Below are 1,626 nucleotides of genomic sequence, written 5' to 3'. Positions count from 1 at the left end.
GAGGATTAGGGGTGGGAGATATGAATGGAGAGGTTGATGAAAGCGAGGGAGGGGAGGGGAGCAGGTAGGAAGGTAAGTGAAGGAAAGGAGAGAGGGTGGGCAGAGAAATCAGTAATGGAATATCAACCCAAAGTTTTGTTATGTAAGCTTAAAACTATACAAAAGAATGTGAGAAAAGAGAAAAGAAATGAAATTGGCTTCTATAAAGTTAATCCGTTAAACATGCATTGCTAATTTGGAACTTTGTGTTTTGGTATGTAAACTATATGGCAAAGAAATATGTAAACAGTTGTGCCTTGACACTACTTGCTCTAATATGTGTGTAATTATCATACAATAGAATTAAAGCAGATACTCAAAATCCGCCAAGAGGTTTAGAATAAAAAACTGCGAAGAATACAGAGACATGGTTGAAGACGTAAGCTGTGCTTCTACACTACTTGGTCTCAGTCTAGAAGGCGTTTGGTGATCATTCCCAAGATCCTCAAAATCCAAAATACAAGTCAGAAACCGCGAATATGTTATATGGATTTCAAAGAACTCATGCCACCATACATTAGGGGGATGCACTTGAATGTCCTCATCGGGATAATGCATGTACCTTGATATCATCAATGGCCCCGGCAGTGTGGTACCGCCTGTTGTCCATCCTGTCTGTGCGAGAAATACGTCTCGGTCCTCCTCTGGCAGGGTCCTCCTGGTCCCCCTGCTCCGCCTCCTGTGGATTTCCAACCATGGAAGTCACATGACGGCTCTTAATCAGTGGTGGGTTGCGAGACTGCGGAACAGGGGCTGAGCGGCGGAGAGTGCGAGGTGATGGGGGTGGGTACGACACTCCACGATTGCATGGGGATAACGCCTTGGGATTGGTGGCATTGCTTCCCGGCACCCGCAGGGAGTTGGCCGACTCTACAGTTAGGTTCGGGAGTGACTGTCCAGTCGAGTAGGGAGGCGTCACACTGAGTGTATTAGGGGTCTTAGGGAAAGCCGGGCGGCGGTCAGGACGAGGGGATATAGCACCACAACCACCACCCTCTAGTGAGCGTGATCTCTGTATCTCCGGCACAGCAGGAGCAACAGAATCGTCACTGGAGGCACTGGATGCTCTCACCTCACTCAAGTCCACACTGGGAGGATGGTGAGTTGATCCCGGGGAAGGGTCGTTCAGGTCTATGGATCCCGAGTGGGAGTGCGCGAGGCTGGACACGCGGGACGCCCTGGAGGAGCCCGGCCGCGGCGAGCGAGGCACCAAGTGTCCCACTGAGCTCATGTCATCGTACACCAAGACATCCCGCGCCTGCTGGGCCTCCTTGTACTGCTCCTTGGCTCGCTTCAGGGCATCATACCAGGTTCTGCAAAGGACGTGGCCGTCAGATTTTAGGGCAACAACAAGATGTTCCATTTCATATTCAAGACAGAATATTCCACAATGGACGGATGACCAAAGACTGCGCAAAGCACTCCAACTCACCTGTGAGTGCGTTGGTCTGGGCATTGCAAAGTGAAGGCGGCAACAGCAACATTCCATTCATTGACTGAAACGAGGCCAATGGATGTGCAGTCCTTCAGCTCCACCAACACAAGTCGCTCCACATGATACGGCGGCCGTATTACCTGCAAACAAAG

General features: G+C 50.3%; 1 protein-coding gene across 1 annotated transcript in view; it reads right to left on the bottom strand.

Annotated features, from left to right (window-relative positions):
• LOC119591536 (pleckstrin homology domain-containing family G member 5-like) overlaps nt 1-1,626 on the bottom strand; it is a gene marked incomplete at its 5' end in the record, with an annotated part of 10,063 nt that overhangs the window by 3,040 nt on the left and 5,397 nt on the right. Inside the window, 2 exon segments of the mRNA XM_037940286.1 lie at nt 602-1,352; nt 1,472-1,614. Coding sequence (XP_037796214.1) covers nt 602-1,352; nt 1,472-1,614 — 894 coding nt within the window.

This window comes from Penaeus monodon, chromosome 28 (assembly GCF_015228065.2).
Source record: "Penaeus monodon isolate SGIC_2016 chromosome 28, NSTDA_Pmon_1, whole genome shotgun sequence".
In the NCBI taxonomy this organism is placed as follows: domain Eukaryota; kingdom Metazoa; phylum Arthropoda; class Malacostraca; order Decapoda; family Penaeidae; genus Penaeus; species Penaeus monodon.
Note: the sequence above shows the minus strand (reverse complement) of the source record. Positions and strands in the feature narration are given on the sequence as shown.